Source organism: Planococcus citri, chromosome 4, assembly GCF_950023065.1.
Source record: "Planococcus citri chromosome 4, ihPlaCitr1.1, whole genome shotgun sequence".
Lineage (NCBI taxonomy): Eukaryota > Metazoa > Arthropoda > Insecta > Hemiptera > Pseudococcidae > Planococcus > Planococcus citri.
Window position 1 is genome coordinate 65,585,450 of NC_088680.1, and position 19,556 is coordinate 65,605,005.

Consider the following 19,556-nt stretch of genomic DNA (forward strand, 5'->3'; position numbering starts at 1 on the left):
TTACTGTATGGTTACTTTTTCAAGCTTTTTTGGTTACTAAAATTACTTTTTTGAGAAGAAATTGAGTACAAGACCTCGTTGTATTTTTCAAAATTTTGGTAGCCAAATCCTTGCCCCCTACAAATGGATTAAAAACCAATGTTCTTTTCGTGCCCAAATTGCATTTGTTTGTGTTTTAGGCACAAAGCCCACATTGTGAGCAACGTGGAGCTGAATTTCTTAGTCGCTCATCGATTTCTTCATAAGTGCATACTGCATGGGTATTGGGTACCTATTTTAAGGTAATGAACTTGGTCAGCAGTTCTCTAACAATGAACCATCATCATTTCAGATTACCTCGAGTGAAATCATGTCGTCGCTCGAACCTCTGTGCAATTTTCGGAGGAATCCGTGCAGCTTGGAACTTACAGCTTCGGTGGTGTCCGCTGCGGAGTTATGTCGGCAAGCTGCAATGATGAACCCAGCCAATCCTCCCGAAAAAGTACCAGAGATTATCGCATTGCCACCAGCCATAGAGCAAAAGATCGAACGATTTATGCCAATGGTAAAGTACGAAATTGAATCGTGGATCAATTTTTACGATAGAGAGATATTCTTCGATAAAGTGGGTAGTCGAGCTGAGGAATATTTTCACGTGTTGGTTTGGTCGGACGATGGTACCATTAATGAGGAAGAAACCGCTCGAGAAATGCTTCAGCAAGACGATTTGAATGCCGAAGAGAAGTACAGAATTGCTTGTAATCATTGTTTGGAAAATGAGATTCCAACATTGTGGTCGAATTTGGAGACAAAGATCAACTTGCGAAAATATGATCGACGACGTTATCCATTCGTGTATTATTGGGAATGCGTTTGCAGAAACGGTAAGACTACCGGATTGACTAAATACGTACTCGATAACGTATACAATACTGAACACATGTATCCAGTTTGCGCTGTTGATTATTTCTTGAATCGTTCAAAATTGGAAAAACGAATAAATTTTACCAATACACGCTACTTGCAGAAAATGCCATTTAGAAGTTGGGAAAATTTCCTGACGAAATTGACTAACGAAGAATTGGTGTCGTTGTTCTACGACGACGATGAAAACAAGAAATACGTTCTTCTTGAGCTCGACATTTTGGGATTTTTGATGAGATTTTGGATGCATGCAGATTTTGTGGTGCAGATTTGGATGCGTATACGAGATTGGTATTGCGAGGACACATTTGCTGGTCTGATCGGAGAATCTTTCGAGTACGATATGTTTGATATTCACTCGACTGATCATATTTTTCTGACTGTAGAAATCTTCGATCTTGCTCCTTACAAATTGCGGCGTGTTGTATTCGATGATTACATAGACGAGAAGTGGTGGGATCGTGATTTGAACTTGACCGACGTTAGATTAGACGTTGCCATTTTATCAACCATTGATTCGAATAGACGGCACCGGTTTTGGGCAGAAAATTGGATCGATGTGTTTAAGAAATACCCTACAGATTGTTTTCTACAATTGATGGACGTTTGTTGCGCAGAAGAGGGAACTGAAGAATTCAAAATGCAAGTTATGAAAATGCAGGATTATTGGTCATCAGATCACTGCTACACTTTGTTCAGAGGAATGCGATTTTCCGAATTGGATCATTTCCTCGGTATATTTTCGTCGGATACTGATAGAATTATGAAAACAAAGCAGATGATATTGAGAGAGAACTTTTTCGAACGGATTACTTGGTTTGAAACAGATAGATTCGTCTTTCCTCCGCCTAATCAGCTCGTTGATTTTATCGAAGGATCGTTTGAAAATATTCGGTCAGATAATGAATTTAAAATCGAAGTTTTGTCGTCAGTAAATTTTTTGAAAGCGTGTTATAAAGTTTCTGGAAACGATATATTTAGTTGGCTGAAGGATGCTGTGTGGATGTGTAGTTTTAACGACGATGATTTCAAGCGATATAAAAGCATGTTCGTACAGCTTGATGTTGAGCTGGCGAAATCGTCTGAAATTCCGGATGTTTTCAACGATCCTGGTTGGATTTCGTTGTTAAGGTGGTGTTCGAACGTGTGTTGATAATTCTCGAATTTTACGTTTGATTCGACGCTCTAGTTAATGACTTATTTTTGGTATACTTTATTTACTTTATTAGAGTTAGAATGTGTTTCAATTTTGCTCTTGTTTTATAGTTTCTGGTTTTTTCTCTATTAATTGACGCTAAAATAAATACGATTTGCAATTCTTGTGTTTCTTAATTTCATTGTTAAATGCACAATTTTATTATGATATATTTTTTTTTGAATTTCAATTGTGAATGTCACTAGTTGAATCGAGTTTGTTAAAATGCCGTAAAATTGTTTGAATTAACTGAGAATTGATGAAATTTTGTAAAAAATTGAGTGAAATTTGCAACAATCGGCCCACGTTTGGAGGATTAATGCCATATTTTGAAATTTGTGTAAGGCTTGAGCTGGAAAAATCAACTCTTTTCACCTTGAACAAATTTGTTAAGAAACGTGATAAATTTAATAATAATAACTTATTCTTCATTAATAATAATTAATACTCGGGTAGTTTTTGCAACACTTTCGGTGAAAAAATTCAAAAAAATCAAAAAAATTGATTTTGAGAAATTTCGAGTATTATTGGACTTGGCAACCTTGAATGTGATGATTCTGAAAAAAATATCGGGTTATGTTGACACTCATGGGGGTCAAAAGTGGTGCAAGTTTTACGCACCTACAAATTTTAGATCGCCTTGATACATAGACTCAAAACTTCAAAATGCCCTTCCTGTAAAATTTACGTTTTGGACACTAGGTTGGTTTTCTCGTGACAGATCACATATTTATAATCCTGACGTGATGGAATTTTTTCATTATTTTTCCAGTGGCGATCATCGCGAAAAATTCTATAATAACCGCCCATCGAAGTCGCATTTGAACGTGACGCGAGTAATTTAAAAAAAAAAGGTCGTCCAAAAGTGAAAATTTTGTCATTTAAAAGTCATCAAAAGATCATCCTTTTTGATGGGCTGCTGGGAGGCTCGCACTGGGTTACTTTGTAATTAACAAAGTTATTAGAGTTACTTGAAGTAACTTTTGTTTACTTGTTTTACAATTTAGATTCCTAAAGTTACTTTTTTTTATAATTTTCATGAATTCAATTTTTGCGTACCTACATCATGAAGGAAAGAAATGCTAATAATATCAGTGAATGAATAATTTGCGAAAGTTTCGACTTACCTATACACGTCTGGCTGCATTGTAAAATAATCAAAGTCTCCCTTTCTGCCAAAAATAGCTAAAAAAACTCACCTTTTGTCAACATTTCCATATAATCTGGTTTCTTGCCATCCCTCCTTCTGAAAATTACCTAAAAATCCTGCTTTTTACCTAAAAAAATGTCAAAAAATTCACTTTCCAACAGAAAAATTGAACAAAAAATTTCTCCCCATTTTCAACGAAGATTGCAAACAAATAGGTACCATTTTTTCATCAATAATAACTGACAAAAATTCGTGCTTTTTCCCAAAAATTTTCAGTCTTGCTTTCTGTCAAAAATTGTCAAAAATTCTCGGTTTTTTGCTAAAAATTCTATAAAATTTTATTTTTTTCCAAAAATTGCCCTAAAGTTGTCCTTAATTACTGAAAATTGTAGCTATTTCGCAGTTGAAAAGTCACGATTTTTATTTAAAATTACTGCAAGTTTCAAGGTAAAAAATTTCACTTCTCCGAAAAAATTGCGAAAAAAAGATTGATATTTTTTTATTGAAATTATCAAATTTTTGTTCAAGATTTTTTTTCTTTCTGAATTACCGGAAAGCCTTGCTCAGGTACCTATTCACCAGAAATTGCCAAGAAGTATCACTTTTTACCAATAATTATCACAAAGTCCTGCTTTTCGCTAAAATTGTCAAAATCCTACTTTTTTCCAAAAATTGAAAAAAAAACAGTCTTCAATTTTTAACAAAATTTCTAAAATTTCGAATTTTTACTTTTAAAAAAAAGAAATGTGCAAGTGTTTCGCTTTTTAATAGAAAGTGTTGGAAAACCATTCCTTATTCCTGTTGTTAAAGTTATTGTCAGTCTCGTTTAATTTTTCCAAGAATTTCCATTTTTGTCAGAAATTGCCAAAATTCTTACTTTGCTGACAAAAAATTGTAAAAAAATCTCGACTATTCATAAAAAAATTTCGAAATAGTTCAACATTTCAAAATTACAAACATTTCAATCCGTAATGTTCTTGTTTTTTTTGGGGATTTTTTTCTGTTTTAAAATGTGTTGATCGCATTCAGTAACTTTTTTTGTTACTTTTCAGTTACTTTATGGTTACGTTAACAAGCTTTTTTGGCGAAGACATTGAGTACGAGCCCTGATTGTATTTTTCAAAATTTTGGTAGTCAAGCCCCCCCCCCCCACGGAGGTTATTCTTGGTTTCAAGTCAAACGAATTATGCCCAAGCCCACCCTTTGAGGCTCTTAGACCTGAATTTTGATTTAAGTCACCTCATTTTTCTCAGTCACTCATAGACTTTTGTCAAAGGATAGTTTAAGGTACCTAATGTCTAATGAACTTTGTCAGCAGTTTTCTAACAAAAAACCATCATAATTTCAGATCACCTCGAGTGAAATCATGTCCTCCCTCGAGCCTCTGTGCAATTTTCGGCGGAATCCATGTAGCTTGGAACTTACAGCTTCGGTGGTGTCTGCTGCAGTGTTGTGTCGCCAAGCTGCCATGATGAACCCGACCAACCCTCCTGAAAAAGTACAAGAGATCATCGCATTGCCACCAGCCATAAAGCAAAAGATCGAACGATTTATGCCGATGGTTAAGGAACAAATTGCATCGTGGATCAATTTTTACGATAGAGAGATATTCTTCGATAAAGTGGGTAGTCGAGCTCACGAATATTTTCACGTTTTGGTTTGGTCGGACGATGGTACCATTAATTACGAAGAAACCGCTCGAGAAATGCTGAAGCAAGACGATTTGAATGCCGAAGATAAGTACAGAATCGCGTGTAATCATTGTTTAAAAATTGAGATCAGGGCGTTGAGGTCTAATTTGAAAACAGAGCTGAACTTGCGAAAAACAGAACGATATCACCCATTGGTTTATTATTGGGAATGTGTCTGCAAAGAGGGTAAGACTACCGGGCTAAGTAAATATATCATTAAAAAGGTATTCAGGGATAAACACATTTACCCAGTATGCGCTATTGATTATTTCTTGAATCGTTTGAATTTGAATAAACGAATCAATCTCCTCCAAGAACGGTATCTGCGAATAATGCCGTTCAAAAGTTGGGAAAATTTCCTGATGAAATTGACTAACAAAGAATTAGTGTCGTTGTGCGACGATTCCATTGATGACACACTAGACTTCTGTCTTGATCTTGACATGATGCTATGTTTGATAAGGTATTGGATGCATGCAGATTTTGTGATGCAGGTTTGGATGCGTATACGAGAGGCGTATGAGCAGATCTCATTTCATTTTCTGATCAGACAACTTTTAGTCGGCAAGAAGTTTCTTTTTCATTCAACTGATCATGTTTCTCTGACTGTAGAAATCTTCAATCTCGCTCCTAACAAATTGCGGCATGATGCCTTTGAAAGTTACATACTGCAGGAGTGGTGGGATCGTGACTTGAACTTGACCGACGTTAGATTAGACGTTGCCATTCTGTCAACCATTTATCCAAATTATAGACTATACAAGTTTTGGCTAATGAAGTGGATCCATTTGTTTGAGAAATATCCCGCTGATTGCTTCGTGCAATTTATGAACGTATGTTGTGAAGAAGAAGGATCTGAAAAGTTCAAGATGGAAGTTATGGAAATGATTGATCATAAAGCATCAGAATACTGCTGCACTTTGTTAAAAGAAATGCGATTTCCCGAATTAGATCATTTCCTCAGTGTATTTTCGTCGGATCCTGGTAGAATTATGAAAACCAAGCACATGATTCTACGAGTTAATTTCTTGAAATTGCGCTATTGGCTTGGAAATGATGGTTTGATATTTCCTCCGCCAAGCCAGCTCGTTGATTTCATCGAAGGATCTTTTGAAAGTATTCGATCAGCGAACGAATTTAAAATAGAAGTTTTGTCGTCGGTAAATTGTTTCGAAGCGTGTTACAAAGCTGCTGGAAGTGATATATTTGATTGGTTGAAGGATGCTGTGTGGATGTGTAGTTGTAACGACGATGATTTCAAGCGATATAAAAGTATGTTTTTACAGCTTGATGTTAAGCTGGCGAAATCGTCGAAATGTGATATTCCGGATGTTTTCAAAGATCCTGGTTGGATGTCGTTTTTGAAATGGTGTTCGGACGTGTGTTGAGAATTCTCGAATTTTTCGTTTAAATTGACGCTCCAACTAATGACTCATTTTTAGTTTAATTTAGTTGATTTGGGTGTAAGAATGTGTTTCAATTTTTTTTCGTATTTTTAATATTTTTTTTTTGTTCATTAATTAACGCTAAAATAAATATGATTTGCAAATTTCGTGTTCTTCAATTTCATCGTTAAATTCACAAGTTTATGATTATGGTAATTTTTTTTTTCAATTTTAATTGTGAACTTTGCCAGTTGAATCTGGTTTGTTATTATGCCATAAAAATTGTTTAAATTGGGTGAGAATCGATGAAAATATATAAATTGTATAAAATTCAGCAAAATATTGCAATAGTGCTCATTGTCGGTTACGAAAAAAATAATTGTGCAAAATCACAGAAAATTGATCAAAATGAAATGAAATTGTGAAAAAATCACAAAATCGTAAATATACTTAACATACTTAGAAATAACCCATTAATTACGAAAAATTGATCTATTTCAACTATGAAAATGTGAATAATCCTGACGTGATGGAACTTTTAAATTATTTTTCAAGTGATCAGCGCGAAAAATTATATAAAAATCGACAATTGAAGTTGCATTTGAATACTACTCGTACGTGAGTAATTTTAAAAAAAGGTTGTTAGGTATAGTGAAAATTTGGTTATTCAAAAGTCATCAAAAGATCATCCGTTTTCATGGACTGCTAGGTTTCAAAACGCATTGTATTTTTTGAATTTGTTGACCCAAAGCTTTCTACTGGAGGACTTAGATTATGGTTTAAGGTCAAACGCTTTTCAGAGTTAGAAGTAGTAGAGCGGGAAAATAACGTAAAGAAGTGAGGCCGAAAAGGAAAAAATTGGGAAATCGCGAAAAGTCGAGTGATATATCGAATGATATATTTTCAAAGTCGCTGAGTACGAATATAGCCTTATTTTTTGGGCCCCACCCCGCAAAGTTCCTGACTGCCCCAAAAAAAATGCCGAAATTTTGAAAAGTCGAGTGACATATTGAATGGTATGTTTTCGAAATTTGCACCTTTTTTGGGGCACAGGGGGGCTTTGAGGGGCTGGACCTCAAAAAGTAATTTCATATTCGTATTCAGCGTCCTGGAAAACATACTCTTCGATATATCGCACATCCAGATTCGTTTTTCGAATACATGATTCAATTTTGTGTTACTTGAAAAATTAAGCACCCCCCCAACCCACGGGGAGGGTTGAAGACCAATCAGTGGTGGTTTGATTAGTAGTTGGGTGAGTAGACTTTGTAAAAAAAAATTGAGCGAATACGAATGGTATTAAGTGGTAACTTTGATTCATTTATTGGACTGACATTTTTTGAAACACCTACCCTTTCTACCACCTTTTTTAGGCACCCCCCCTTGAGGGATGGGTATCGAGAGTAGTATCAAATTATCGAGAATTTGAAGGGGAACATTTTTTGTCATGGTAGTTTTTCTCGTAAACCTAATATTTACGGAGTAAAACGCCAAAAACGTAAATCGCAACCGGTTTTAGCCCCCCAAAAAAAATTAGCTCCAGGGTTAGGAGGGTCGGTTTTTTTTTCGTAGTTCAGGGGGGTCCATCTGAACACATAATTTTATCAAACCAAGATGGAGAGTCGAAATTAATTCTGCAAACTAATTTCATTACGCTACGAAGTTGACTGCTGGTGAATTTCAAGTCGTTTTGGAGCCTCCAGCAACTTTTTGAAAGGTTGTATGACGTTTTTTTGGAAAATTGAAATTTCCCAAAAGTAGCTGGAAGCTTCAAAACTACTGAAACCACCATGGAGTCTGCGAAGTAAATTTCAGCTTGCTAACTCCATTTGATAAATTAATGTTGGGGAAATTTCAAGTTTAAAAAATCTACTGGAGGCTCCAGTAATTTTCAAAAAAGTCGCTGGAGGCCCTAAAATGACTTGAACCCACCTGAAGTCGTCTTCAGAGGGTGTTAAAATTGGGTTGTAGAGTAAATTTCAGCTTTCCCCATTTGATGAAATTTTGTGAAAATTTAAACTTTCAAAACTCTACTGGAGGCTCCAGTAATTTTCAAAAAAATTGTTGGAGGGTCTAAAATGACTTGAAATCCACCTGAAGTCGTCTTCAGAGGCTGTTAAAAATGGAGTATAGAGTAAATTTCAGCTTTCCATCTCCATTTGATGAAATTTTGTGAAAATTTAAAGTTTCAAAAATCTGCTGGGGGTTTCAGGAATTTTCAAAAAGTCGCTAGAGGCTCCAAAACGACTTGAAATTCACCTGCAGTACTTCGTAGCGTATTGAAATTAGTTTTTAGAATAAATTTCAGCTTTACAACTCCAATTTGATGGAATTTTATGGGAATTTCGAGTTTCAAAAATCTACTGGAGGCTCCAGAACTGCTCAAAACGGGTTGAAACCGTTTCCAATCGATTTGGCATGTCGAAAATAGGATATATTCCAAATTTCAGCTCTCTTGGTCAATTTGGTGAAATTTTGATTTTTTCCCTCATTTTTGGCCTGAATTCGATTTTCAAAAATTCACCAAAAATCGAAAAACGCACTTTAGCACTTGAAATTTTGACAGGTGATAAATTTTTGCATGATCTTTCGATCTACCTTTGTAAAGTTTGAAAAAGTTCGTGCAAGTCCTATATTAAAACGCAAAATCTGCGATTTCGGCTGACCTGTCAATCAAAATGGCCGTCATTTTGTAAGTAAGGCCAACTTTTTATTTGGCAACTTTGCTTTAAAATGTTCCTTAGGATGTCTCCTTTAAGAAAAAAGTGTCCCGGAGGATCGGAGGGGGGGGTGCAATTACTCCTATTGTCATATGCCGGACTATATATAATGAGTAGGTATGCTGCTTTTGGATGTAGTTGTCACAGATCATCGAGATTATTTTTGAAACCATTTGTGTGTCTAAGTGCCTATACCAGAAATGCCGTGCACTGGTCGCGAAATGATTGTGCAGTGTTAGCATTGAAAATAAAAAAATCGATAGAGCTTGAGGTGCGAAAAGAGTGCAAAAAAGTTAGAAAATTGAAATTTCACGATAATGCCTACAACTTACAAGACAATTGTTTTCACTTTTCAGATTTTTCTTGTTTTTATTTTTTAGTCAAATACATCTCGCTGTTATTCCGCCGCTCATCGACTTTTTCAAACTGCATCTTGTATCGCTTATTCAATGAATTTCATTTGCAGTTCTCTAACAACAAACCATCATGATTTCAGGTTACCTGCAGAGAAATAATGTCTTCCCTCGAACCTCTGTGCAATTTTCGGCGGAATCCGTGTAGCCTGGAACATATAGCTTCGGTGGTATCTGCTGCAGTGTTGTGTCGTCAAGCTGCCATGATGAACCCAGCCAATCGTGCTAAAAAAATAAAAGATATCATTGCATTGCCACCAGCCATAGAGCAAAAGATCAAACGATTTATTCCAATAGTGAAGAAACGATTAGCATCGTGGAGCAATTTTTATGATAGAGAGATATTCTTCGATAGAGTGGGTAGTCGAGCTCAGGAATATTTTCACGTTTTGGTCTGGTCCACCGATGGTACCATTAATGATGAAGAAACCGCTCGAGAAATGCTGAAGCAGGATGATTTGAATGCTGAGGAGAAGTACAGAATCGCTTGTAATCATTGTTTGAAAAATGAGATCAATACGTTGAGATCAAATTTGAAAACGGAGTTGAACTTGCGAAAAGCTGAACGACGTTATCCATTGGTGTATTATTGGGAATGCGTTTGCAGAAACTGTAAGACTACCGGAATGAAAAAATATATCATCGAGAAAGTGTTCAATGGTGAATACAACTACCCAGCTTGTGCTACTGAGTATTTCTTGAATCGGTTGAATTTGGATAAACGAATTAATTCCCTCACAGTTGGCTACCTGCGAAAACTGCCCTTCAGAAGTTGGACAAATTTTCTAATGAAATTGAGAAACGAAGAATTGGTGTCATTAGTCTACGACGACGATAGAGACAAGCATGACTCACTTCTTGAACTCTACATTATGGAACATTTGATGAAATTTTGGATGCATGCGGATTTTGTGGTGGCGGTTTGGATACGTATACGAGATTGGTATCGCGAGGACGCATTTGCTGGTCTGATCGGAGAATTTTTCAAGTGCGATATGTTTAATATTCACTCGACTGATCATATTTCTGTGGCTGTAGAAATCTTCAAGCGTGCTCCTTACAGATTGCAGCATGCTGTATTCGATTATTACATCTACGAGGATTGGTGGGATCGTGATTTGAACTCGACCGACGTTAGATTAGACGTTGCCATTTTATCAACCATGGATCCGAATAGACGACACCGGTTTTGGGCAGAAAATTGGATCGATGCGTTTAAGAAATACCCTACATATTGTTTCCTGCAATCAGGGTTGGCAAGTAGACTATATAGTCTACTTTACACGCGTTGTCTATGCGTAAACAACGTTACTGTAGACAACGATAGTTTACATGTAGACTATGTAAACTATGTAAACTACAAAGTAAAACTGTTTTCTGTTTTAGAATTAAAGCCTTTTTTACATGGATTTTGGCAGAAGATTTTAAAAATTTGTGGTTAAAATCCAAACAATGTTCAAAAACGAGATTCAAAAAACTTTCAAAAACTAAATTTTTGAGAATCCGCGTTAAAAAAACATACCTACTTGGCAAAAAAGCAATATTTTTCAGTTTTTGCCCATTTTTGGCAGAAAAACAACTTCTGGATAGGTAATTCTTGAAAAAATGTGAAAATCTTCAGCAATTTTGTCGAGCTGAAAAGAGAGAATACAAATCTCTCACAAAGGAAAAGCATTTCCCTAATTTTTCTAGTAGTAAAAACGAGATTTTTGCATTTCTTGGGTAAAAAAATGAAACTTTTGAACAATTTGTAAAAAAAAAGTAATGGCTTTTTCAAGTTCTTGCAAAAAATGAAAATTTTCAGCAATTTGGCTGAAAAAACAAGAATTTTCTTCAATTTTTGAAAAAAAAAAACGAGCAAGTACTTCATTTTTGACAATGTTTGGAAAGAAAAATAACTTGAGAAAAGCAAAACTGACAATTTTAGCAGAAGTAGACATCGTCAATTATTGGTAAGAAAATTATACCTGTTCACAATCTTTGTCGAAAATGCAAGATTTTTTTTCTTCAATTTTTCATTTAAAAAGTGAGGGCAATTTTTTGCAAAAAAACGACAAATTTTTAGCAAGAAGGGAGATTATTTGGGAATACACAACTTCAAAGTTGACATACATTACACGTAGTCTACAGGAAGTCTACTTTACATGAAGTTTACATAGATTACACGACAAACGTAGACTATGTAGACAAAGATAGTCTACACGTAGAGAACCAACCCTGCCTGCAATTGATGGACGTGTGTTGTGAAAAAGAAGGACCGGACGAATTTAAAATGGAAGTAATGAAAATGAATGATTATTCCTCATCCAATCATTTGTTCAGTTTGGCGAGTGAAATGCGATTTTCCGAAATAGATCAATTTCTCAGCGTATTTTCGTCAGATCCTAGAAGTATTATGAAAACCAAGCAGACGATGTTGCGAGACAATTATTACGTGTGGGTTGATAATTGGTATAAAAAAGATAGATTCATCTTTCCTCCGCCTAGTCAACTCGTTGATTTTATCGAAGGATCATTTGAAAGTATTCGATCAGCTAATGAGTTTAAAATTGAAGTTTTGTCGTCGGCGAATTGTCTGAAAGCGTGTTATAGTATTGCTGGAAACTATATCTTTGGTTGGCTGAAGGAGACAGTGTGGTTGTGTAGTTGTAACGATGATGACTTCAAGACGTATAAAAACATGTTTTTACAGCTCGGTGTTGAGTTGGCGAAATCGTCTAAAATTCCGGTTGTTTTCAAAGATCCTGGTTGGAAGTCGTTTTTGGAATGGTGTTCGGATGAGACAAAGATTTGAGAACTCTGGAATTTTACGTTATAATTAACGCTTTAATTAATGATTAATTGTTTTGTTCAAGTTTAATTTAGTCGATTGGATTGAAAGAGTGTTTCAAGTTTCTTTTCGATTTTTGTTTTATTAATAATGTTTTATTTACTCGTAAGTATAATTTAGTCGAATAGATTATGAGTGTTTTTCAACTTCTTTATTTGATTTTTGTTTTAATTGGCCTCGAAATATATAAATGATTTCAATTCCGTCGAGACTTTTCTTGTATTTTTGAAAAATTTATTCTGAATGGCACACGTGAAATGGAGTAAAAAAATGAACTACAAAGTACATATAAAATTTCAAGTAATATTTGAGTAAAATCAAATTGATACTTGATAATACATAATGTAGAATTCAGGCCTGTAACTAGCCAGAGTGCTCAAAATTTACCAAATCAAAAGTTGGAAAGAAATGGCGACTGCTGAAACGTGCAAATCGCGAGGAAAAAATAAGCACTTGACAGGAAAAGGATGTTAGAATTAATCCCCTTCCACCCTTAATGAATTAATGAAAAAAAGGAAGACAGAGACACAGAGAGAAATGGGCATCGAAATACTCATGGATTTTTAAAAGATCAATTTCGATTTCGAAATCCATTTGACCCATATATAAACTAAAACCGAACCTTGTAACTCCGAATCCAAATCTTGCTCGAATGTAAAATTGATTCTTTTCAAATAGTGATGGGGCGTGTAGGCTAAAATTTCCAAAAAAACGCGCTCTGTCTTTTTTTAAAATTGCCCATCAATGGTCTCGCTTTCTACTCGAAAGTATGCGAATGATCTCACATTTGACAAAATTCGCAAACAATGTCATTTCTGGCCAAAACTTTTCTAAAATTTTCGATTTTTTTCAAAAAGTTTCGTAGGTTTCAGAAGAAGTGCAAAATAGAATCACTATCTGCCAAAAATCGCTGAAAAACTCTTGTCTTTTGGTGGAGTAGGCAAAGTCTCGCTTTCTTGCCGAAAATAACTAAAAGATTCATCTTTTGTCCAAATTGCCAAAAATTCTCATTTCTTATCAAAAATTGGAGGAAATGTTGTGATCCAGAGTCAGGATACAGATGTTTTAATAATCATCTTAGGAAACATCTTTAAATTATCGAATATTACGGTGTGGCTAGAAGTAGGGAAGAATTTTAAACAAACTCATCGTTTCATAAATTGTACCAAATTGGCGAATACTTTGAGTAGAGATCTCTGCCAAGCGCTACCAGCATTTCATTGTTTCACTGGCTGCGATTATACACCCACATTCTATCGTAAAGCCAAAGTACAACCATTCAAACTTCTGGAAAAAACCCCAAGATTTCAAAAGAGCTTACAAAAATTGCAAAAACGTGGACGAATGCAGGTAAGTATATCATCTTTAATCAGCGTTTCTGCCCAAAAAAAAGAAAAAAAAATGTTTAAGAAACTGAATTATTCTTCGAGCAGCCTTCCATCATGTTCGCGAGTATTACAACAACCCATCATGAGGTGCCAGTACATCTGTAGTATCTGGCTTCAGCCAGAGGGGAATACAGCCATCTCACCAAGTAGCAGTGGCTGGATTTTACACGAAGGTGAATACTTACCTCACTGGTATGAAGGTGAGATGATACCCTCTTTGCTGGAAGTAACAAATGAGGCAACCAGTGCCAAAAACGAAGAACTGACAGATGAATGCGAAGAATCGGCTGATGAAGAATCTTCAAGTGATGATTCAGATTTTGAGTAATTTTTTTTTGTCAAGAGGTATCTATAGCTAAAGTTGTCGTATTTCCCTAGTAAAAAAATCAATACATATACTATACTTGTACCTTACTGTTTGTCAAAATTTTTCGAAATAATATGTAATTGTAGGGACATCATAAACATTCTCAGTGTCTCTAGAACAACAATATTTTTTCCTCTTCAACATATTAAGGCAGTTGGGCAGCATTTAGAGGTAGGTAGTGACACATTTGATTTCAGAATACTTGCAAACCGCCTTCGAATAAAATAATTATGGAATAATGCTACGTTTACGCAAATAAGATGTGAAAAACGTAAATATTTTGCATTTTTCACCCCTTCAAAGTAGGCTGGCACCCTTTTTGGGGCACTTGGGGGCTAGCAGCCGGGCATATTTGGATTCTGCGCGAAAAATGCTTCAAGAATTCAGCACTTTTTGTTACCTATACGATTTGAAAAAATACAGAAATTTTTGCGATTTTTACCCCTTTAACCCACTCTGGCACTCCTTTGGGGGCACTTAGGGGTCGACAGACCGGCATATTCGGAATCAGCGTGAAAAATCCTATAAGAATCCACCGGTTTTAACCATAAAACTTTTCAAGTTGAAAGTTCATAAAAATTGTGAACTTTGAGCTTTCGCTGTGCTTAAAAGCCCCAACTGTGAATTTCCAGAGTGACATTTCTGAAAAGAGGGATACTACATATAGTAACTTTTGGGCCGGGTCCCAAATTTCAACCTCCCTCGTACATTTTTTTCATATGGGCTCCTGGACTATTGTGAGCACAAATTGTATGCTTGAACTTCTCTCCTTCCACTACTTACCTATGTACATTGTACTGCATAAGTGCTATGAGGGTGGTATGTGGAATGTAGGTAAATAAAGGTGCTGTGCTCTGCTGTTGGGGAGTTTATATGTACCTACATATATACCTAATTTACCTACTTCGTTTTTTTTTTCATCATTCGTCGATTTCAACAGCAGTTCTCTCGTAATTTCAGATTGCCCGGAGTGAAATCATGTCTTCCCTCGAACCGCTGTGCAATTTTCGACGGAATCCGTGCACCTTGGAACATACAGCTTCGGTGGTGTCTGCTGCGGTGTTGTGTCGTCTAGCTGCAATGATGAACCCAACCAATCCCCCTGAAAAAGTGCAGGAGATCATCGCGTTGCCACCAGCCATAGAGCAGCAAATCGAACGATTTATGCCAATAGTAAAGGCACAAATTGCATCATGGAGCAATTTTTATGATAGACAGATATTCTTCGATAAAGTGGGTAGTCGAGCTCACAAATATTTCCACGTGTTGGTCTGGTCCACCGATGGCACCATTAACGACGAAGAGACCGCTCGCGAAATGCTTAAACAAGATGATTTGAATGCTGCGGAAAAGTACAGAATCGCTTGCAATCATTGTTTGAAAAACGAGATCCAAACATTGTGGTCAAATTTGAAGAGAAAGATTAACTTGCGAAACGGTGAACGACGTTATCCATTGGTGTATTATTGGGAAAGTGTTTGCAGAAAGGGTAAGACTACCGGAATGACAAAATATATCATCAATCACGTGTTCAATGGTGAATACAAATACCCGGCTTGTGCTACTGATTATTTTTTGAACCGGTTGAATTTGGATAAACGAAGTAGTTTTCTCAAAGAACGCTACCTGCAAAACATGCCATTCAGAAGTTGGGAAAATTTTCTGACGAAATTGACTAACGAACAACTGGTGTTACTATTCGATGGTAACAAAATATGGAAATTCGGCAATTTGGTGAGATTCTGGATGCATGCAGATTTTGTGTTGCAGGTTTGGATGCGTATACGAGGCGAGTATTGTAACTATGAATTTGGTTATCTAATCAGTGATCTTTTGGATGCCGATAAGTCTCCGTTTCTATCGACCGAACACATTCCTTTGGCAGTGGAAATCTTTAATCTCGCTCCTTACGAAAAGCAAAGATTTGTATTCGATGATTACCACATGGAAAATTGGTGGGGTCGTGATTCTAACTTGACCGACGTCAGATTAGACGTTGCCATTTTATCAGCCGTTGATCCGGATGAAAGACGACACGACTTTTGGGCATTACAATGGACCCGTTTGTTTGAGCATTATCCCGCGGATAGTTTCGTGCAATTCATGAATGTATGTTGTGAAGAAACAGCCGGAGGATCTGAAGCGTTCAAGATGGAAGTTATGGAAATGTATGATGATAAGGCATCAGAATACTGCAGTACGTTGTTGAAAGAACTACGATTTTCCGAAATAGACCAATTTCTCAACTTCTTTTCGTCAGATCCTATTAGAATTATGAAAATCAAGCGAATGATTCTACGAAATAATCTCTCCAAATTGTCCAAATGGGCCAAAACTTTTGGAAAAGGTTCGGCATTTCCTCCGCCAAACCAGTTCGTTGATTTCATCGAAGGATCGTTTGAAAGTATTCGATCAGCTAAGGAATTTAAAATAGAAATTTTGTCGTCGTTGAGTTTCTTGAAAGCATGTTACAAGGTTGCTGGAAGTGATATGTTTGATTGGCTGAAAGATGCTGTGTGGATGTGTAGTTGTAACGACGATGATTTCAAGCTATATAAAAGAAGGTTCGTACAATTAAGTGTTGAACTGGCCAAAGCTTCTGAATGTGATATTCCGAAGGTTTTTAAAGATCCTGGTTGGAAATCGTTTTTGGAATGGTGTTCGGATGATAATTAAAATTTTCGAAGTTTACGTTAGAATTTACACTTTATTATAATGAAATGATCTGGTTTTTTAATTATTTTATGTAGGTAGTTAATCAGAGCAAGAGTGTGTTTCAAATGTTCTTGATTTTTGTTTCATTAATTGGCCTCAGAATAAATTCTATTTGTGCTTCGTCGAGAGATCTTTTCATTACCTATTAAATTTACAATACCGAATGCGTATATTTTTTTCAAAAATCGTTATTGTGGATGGCATAAGTAAAATGAGAGTAAAAAAAGTGGACTCCGAAGATGAAATTTTCAAGCAATATTTGAATGAAATCAAAGTGATCCTTACTTAATGTATAATTGAACTCCGTTTCTAGCAGGAGAGCAGCCATGATGCTTTAGGTACCAGATCGAAAGGTGAAAAGAAATGGTATCTTTGCTCAAAAATACAAAGCACCAGGATAAACAGTCGAACAATCCTGCTCTTCTGCTGAAGTCCTGCTTTTCATCGAAATGTTCTGCTCGGGGGGTTTTTTTCAGTCAAATTTCGACATTTTTATTTAAATAAGTACATCCATCTTCTTATGAATAACTCATCACTCATTTCAATTTTGAATTTTTCACCCCAAAAAGAAATCATCGTTCGAGTTTTAAAATTTTGAAGCAAAATAATGAACTTGAAGCATCGTTTCTTATATACCTCTCGAATATAGGTATAATCATTTTCGAGAGCTTTTGCCCTCGCTTCGCTAGGGCCAGTTTATTCTCTCTTGCGTTATTAAAAAATTTCAAACTTGAAGGAGAAATGCAATTTTTTGCGTTACATGAATGTTAATATGTACAAAATTGGTATTTTTTTTTCAAGTGTCCAAATTTTCCATTTATTTTTTTTTTAATTTTGAAAATTTGTTGTTTTGTAAAAAGATAATTTCATTCCATTAACAAAAACCTTGAAAGTGAAAATATATTCAACAAGCGAGGTCCGGGGGTCCGGTCCTGGCAAGAGTGTTCGCCAGATTTGATAAAAATATCTGATCTTTTTTCGAGAATTTTCTATATAGGTAACCAAAGTGATCAATTTTTTTCAGATTAAAATCAAAGTAGAAAAATTAATGAAAAACAATTGGGTGAAAGATAATGGATAAATTGAGTAGATAATACATATGAGAAGGGGACAAAATTGAAAATATTTGCGTTTAGCAGCAAGTAATAAATGGAATGAGGAGGTTTTGTTTGGAAATATTCTGATGTGCTCGGAATATTTTTGTTCGACTTGATATTTTTGTAGAAATGTTAAGCTGGCTGTTTCTCGTCTGTTTTACACTACACTGGAATAAATCTAAATCCAAAATCGTTGATTAAATATTATTTCTAAAATTGAAAATTAAAAATTCGAAAACAAAAATTGAAAAATCAATATTCAATTCGGACATCGAGTTTTATGGGTTTCTTTTCGTATTTTACATCGTGGAAAAGAAAAGAAAAACGAGGTGGAAAAGTTATTTGTTGTTGTGAATATTCGAATTCATTTTCCAAATTTTTTTTGGCAGCTTTTTCATAAAAAAAATGTTTAGGTGGGTTATTCTCAAAAAAAATGTCAATGTTGATATGCATAATTTTGAAAAACAAAAATCATTTTTTTGGAAAATTTCAAGTGGGAATTATTTGTATAGGGGTCCCAGATCCCTTTTCTAGTGTTGGCCTCAATTCAATCCCCCCACTGTAGGCCCTTACCCCCTTAAAACGGCTATAATTAGGATTCGACCCTCACAGATGTGTAATACATATGTCAATAAACACGTTTTCGAGGTCGTAGAATTCGAATCTGGAGTTATTTTTGAGGTAGAGGTGGAGGGCGAGGCGTGAGGAGGGGGAGAAATGTCAAATTTTGCTTACATTATTGTGTAATATGGATCGATATGTTTTCGAGGCCGCAGAGTTCGAATCTGGACTTATTTTTTTGGTAAGGGTGGGGGTGAGGCGTGGGGAGGGAGAAAATGTCAAATTTTGCTTTTATTATCGTGTATAATATCTCGACTAGCGCGATAAGAGTGCAGCTGTCTGAAATTTGGCCAATTCGAAGGACAAATGAGCGCTGGACAAGCCGAAGGACAATCTCAACGTTTTTTCGTTTCTAGCCTTATACTTACTGGATATTATTTGATTTTCAACACGTAATACTTATCATGTAGAATAACTTCCCTTTCTCAATTTTCGTTTTTGGCGGGTTCATCAGGTTAATAAAAATGCAAGCCAAAGGACACATTTTTTTCCACACATCAAAACTTCATAGATTATTACGATCAGAACGAGCTGTTACGTAGGGCGGTGCGGGGTAACATTTCTATGAGAATAGTGAACCAGTGCAGCCACTCACCAGAAAAAAATGTTGGATTGGGAAGTCAGCAAAAATAATTAAAAATTGCTCTAAAATTGACGCAAAAACTGTGAGACAGTTTTCAAATGTGAAATGTGAGCTTCATATGAACTTATTGAGGGGACTGAACAGCTCAATATCAAGTGTAAAATGTGAGGGAGGTGATGCTTGTATGGACCAAAAAAAAAATGCTAAAACCATTGAGAAATTTACTGTGGACACAATATTTACCACTTTTTGAGAATTACCCAGGTATAAAAATGTTGACGAAACGAATACATTTGCAAATGATCAAAAATCGAAATAGGTAGGTATCTATTCTAATATTTCAATATTATTTGGTTGAGGTTTTTAAAGATTTTTTGAATAAGAATATTAGATTGACCGTTTGAACATAAAATAATTAGATTAAAAATTATTGATGCTGTCGAAGGTACATAGTAACTAGTAAGGTACCACATTTCATTCATCTTCTATTGTTGATGA

At 35.6% G+C, this 19,556-nt stretch overlaps 1 protein-coding gene across 3 annotated transcripts in view; it reads left to right on the forward strand.

The window, feature by feature from the left end:
• The window catches only part of LOC135845894 (uncharacterized), a 68,257-nt gene extending 51,376 nt beyond the window's left edge, over window positions 1-16,881 (forward strand). Inside the window, exon 2 of one of the 3 annotated variants that reach the window (XM_065364758.1) lies at window positions 4,597-6,482. In XM_065364758.1, the coding sequence (XP_065220830.1) occupies window positions 4,615-6,327 (1,713 nt within the window). In that variant the 5' untranslated portion in view covers window positions 4,597-4,614 and the 3' untranslated portion in view covers window positions 6,328-6,482. Of the gene's footprint in view, window positions 1-331; window positions 2,218-4,596; window positions 6,483-15,002 lie in introns of those variants that run through there. The other 2 variants (XM_065364761.1, XM_065364760.1) reach the window with 2 other exon arrangements.
• Window positions 16,882-19,556: the final 2,675 nt, after the last annotated feature.